General features: G+C 43.1%; 1 protein-coding gene across 1 annotated transcript in view; it reads right to left on the bottom strand.

The window, feature by feature from the left end:
* CENPQ (centromere protein Q) overlaps positions 1-1475 on the bottom strand; it is a 5356-nt gene extending 3881 nt beyond the window's left edge. The window contains exons 1-2 of the mRNA XM_010153904.1: positions 1323-1475; positions 530-587 (exon numbers count right to left, since the gene is read on the bottom strand). Coding sequence (XP_010152206.1) covers positions 530-587; positions 1323-1475 — 211 coding nt within the window. The remainder of the gene's footprint in view (positions 1-529; positions 588-1322) is intronic.
* Between the last annotated feature and the right edge of the window lie 515 nt (positions 1476-1990).

The raw sequence follows: 1990 nt of genomic DNA, 5'->3' as shown, positions 1-1990 counted from the left end.
GAGCAACCTGGTCTAGTGGAAGGTGTCCCTGCCCATGGCAGGGGGGTTGGAACTAGATGATCTTTAAGGTCCCTTCCAACCCAAACCGTTCTATGATTCTATGAAATGAAAAAACAGAGTGGGAATATACACAAGCAAAAATCTCAGTGCAGCAGGGGCCTCATCTCATTTGTATGTTCAGTACAATACATGCCAGTTGTAACACAGCAAGTTAATGGAGAAGGCAATGACCTGTGAAGAGAAACTTGAAGTATTCTGGGTGTTTGTGATGGTATTTTACAAAAGAACACTATTTGCAAACAAAAACATACCATTAATACGTGCATATACAGCACAAAATAAATGCACTAAACCCAGCATGGACTGTACTGTAGATATATGTTGCTATTTTTCAGAAAGAAGACTTTGAAACTTATTTCAGTGGCATTCTATACATTTATGATTTTAACAAAACTGTTACTACTTTTTAGACTTTTTTCAACACATTGAATTTGTGCCAGACAAGCATAAGGAAAGAATACAATCCTACCTGGAGGGGAATAGTCCCCATGTTCCTTGGGTTTACTTTTGACTGTCTGAGTGACCTGCTGAAAAGAAAAATTTAGAGCAAATGTGATATAAATATGATACAAATATGGGTGCTGCATCCTCTGCCGTGCACCCATTCCTTTACTGCTTGCAACCCATTATATAAAGGCTGTGAAACCACTTTAATGCTTGACAGGTCTTTTGCTACTGACCATGAAAAAGGCTTTTTGAACTGTGAAACAGCAATTCATCTCAAACAAACTAAGGAAAGCAATTCACTCTTCTTAGTTTCTCCCATTCAAAGAATGAGGTCATGACATAAAGCAATGCACAAAATGTTTGGCTATCCAGCTGCATCTTGAGATCATGTTGTTCACAAGTTAAGTGGTTAAGCAAGCTCTCTCCAAGTGAAAGCTGCCTGGGCCAACCCAGAGATACTGCAAAGAACGCGTCACCTGAGCTGCACAAACTCTGATTTTATCACTCTGTTCAAACAAATGCTGTGCAGCTCTTCAAAACTGCACAGACAGCTTTTTTTTTTTTATTAGTCATCATGCAATGCTTCCCTCTGCTCGTCACAGGCACTGTAGCACGCAAGTAGAAATTCTGGGAACCAGGGAGCAGCTAAGGTAGTGGGTCTTGAAACAGCTGTTCACACTAGACATTTCCTCAAGAGGACTAGCTTCATTAATGAAATATTTTCTAAAAATTCCAGTAGAAAACTGGGCAAAAGTACCTTTCTCTTTGTTCCTCTGGTTACTTCTGTAACTTGTTTGATCCAAAATAATTATTACCTTTCTTTTTTGACCTTGTTTTCTTCCTTCTCCCTCTGTTGCCTTTTTTTTGCTGGAAGACCCTTGTTGATGTTGTGATTTCAAGGCTTTTTTTGCTGATCCCCCGCCAGTGGTCTCCCCCCTTTTAGTGTAAGATGTGTGACAGCGTTTCATTATCTGTAAACCAATCGGAACAGGAAGAAACAAAACCAGTATTAAAATCCAATTATAGTCCATACAGTAGAAACAACACGCTAACAAAGCAAAAGAAACTTCCGGTGCTAAACGAGCACAAATGTTTTTCTAACCCAAAGCCTAAATCTTGCAAATTTATGCAAGTGAAGGACTACTGAAGGCACAGCCGTGTTTGCCTTTTCGACAAATATTTGTGTTCAACACTTCTTCCCTCACGGCTCGCCAGGCGACAGTCACGACCGAGAGGAGGTAAATAAGCCCCACCTCTCCCCGCCCCTCCAGCAATTACTGCTTTTGCGGGAAGGATCGGCGCCGTACCTCAACGTGAGCCGGAGACTACAACTCCCGGCACGCAACGCGGCCCGCCGCCGCCATGGCGCGGGACCGCCGGGCGAAAGGCATGCTGGGAGTTGTAGTCCGCACCACCCATGAGCCCCCAACCTCCCAACTCCTGCTCCCCGTTGCTACCGGATAACACGACGTGAACCTCCACA

This window comes from Eurypyga helias, unplaced genomic scaffold (genome assembly GCF_000690775.1).
Source record: "Eurypyga helias isolate BGI_N326 unplaced genomic scaffold, ASM69077v1 scaffold5396, whole genome shotgun sequence".
NCBI classification, from domain to species: Eukaryota; Metazoa; Chordata; class Aves; order Eurypygiformes; family Eurypygidae; genus Eurypyga; species Eurypyga helias.
Note: the sequence above shows the minus strand (reverse complement) of the source record. Positions and strands in the feature narration are given on the sequence as shown.